Raw genomic sequence first — 1,003 nt, 5'->3', positions numbered from 1 at the left:
CCGGCCATTATTCTTCGTCTTCCGCCAACCATATTGGTCCGTGCCACCACAGCATTGAGTCAACCAATGATTTAGGTGCTATTCCACGAGACAGCAGGTCCGCCGGGTTGTCTGAGGATGAAACGTGCTTCCAGGCGTCCGCAGAAGATTGTGTTTGTATATCTGCCACGCGATTGCGTACGAATGTTTGAAGACGATGTGGTTCCATTCTCACCCAACTGAGAACGATCGTAGAATCGCTCCAGTAATGTATAAAGTCAATGTTCACGTCCAGGGCTGCCTTGATATTATTTACCAACCTTGTGAGAAAATGTGCAGCATTTAACTTCAACTTAGGCATCGTGAGAGGTTTCACAGGCGCGACTCTTGACTTGGCACACAACAAATTAACCGAAGTTGCACCCGTGATGTTCGTTGAACGTATGTAAATGCAGCCCCCCGTAGGCCATCTCGCTTGCATCGAAAAATGCGTGAATCTCGATTCGATGCGGTTGCGTAGAGCAGACTTGTCGCGGAATGCGAAGCTCATTGAGAGCAGTGAGTTCCCCAGCGAATCGTGTCCACTCACTCTGCAAATTGGCTGGCAATGGATCATCCTATGAAAGCTTTAGTTTCCATAGTCTCTGTAGCATTATTTTTGCGAGTATAATACAAGGGCATAAGAGGGACTTCTGTTTCCGGTTGGTAGAAAGTGAATAGGCGAATTCGTGTGTGCAGAAGTGAAAGGTGATAGAGTGAGAGAGAGAGTAAGAGAGAGTGAGAGAGGTATAGGGAGAAAAGGGAGAAGGGCGTGGGAGTGAAGGCAGGAAGGAGCGAAAGGGCGTAGGGGGTGTAAGAGAAAGAGAAAGTCACAAGACAGGTTAGGAACGCCTGTGGGACAGAGTAGGGGGTTGGGGAGAGGAGGGAGCAAGGAGAACGAACCGGCGGGAAAGACGGGCATAGAAGAGCAATAATATAGAACGGCGGTGGAAGAGGCAGTGGTAGGGAAGGCCAAGGAAGAGGC

General features: G+C 49.4%; 1 protein-coding gene across 1 annotated transcript; it reads right to left on the bottom strand.

The window, feature by feature from the left end:
- Positions 1 to 7: 7 nt before the first annotated feature.
- On the bottom strand, positions 8 to 595 carry LOC105460826. Its single transcript, XM_011707317.1, has one exon. It carries the CDS (start codon positions 593 to 595, stop codon positions 8 to 10), a length of 588 nt encoding a protein of 195 aa, XP_011705619.1.
- Positions 596 to 1,003: the final 408 nt, after the last annotated feature.

This window comes from Wasmannia auropunctata, unplaced genomic scaffold (assembly GCF_000956235.1).
Source record: "Wasmannia auropunctata unplaced genomic scaffold, wasmannia.A_1.0 LD314933.1, whole genome shotgun sequence".
Classification (NCBI taxonomy): Eukaryota; Metazoa; Arthropoda; class Insecta; order Hymenoptera; family Formicidae; genus Wasmannia; species Wasmannia auropunctata.
The sequence above is the reverse complement of the archived record's forward strand: the minus strand, read 5'-3'. Positions and strand labels throughout refer to the sequence as shown.

Bases quoted from the DNA above. Each gene is read 5' to 3' on its own strand.
- LOC105460826 (XM_011707317.1), bottom strand. From the start codon at position 595: ATGATCCATTGCCAGCCAATTTGCAGAGTGAGTGGACACGATTCGCTG.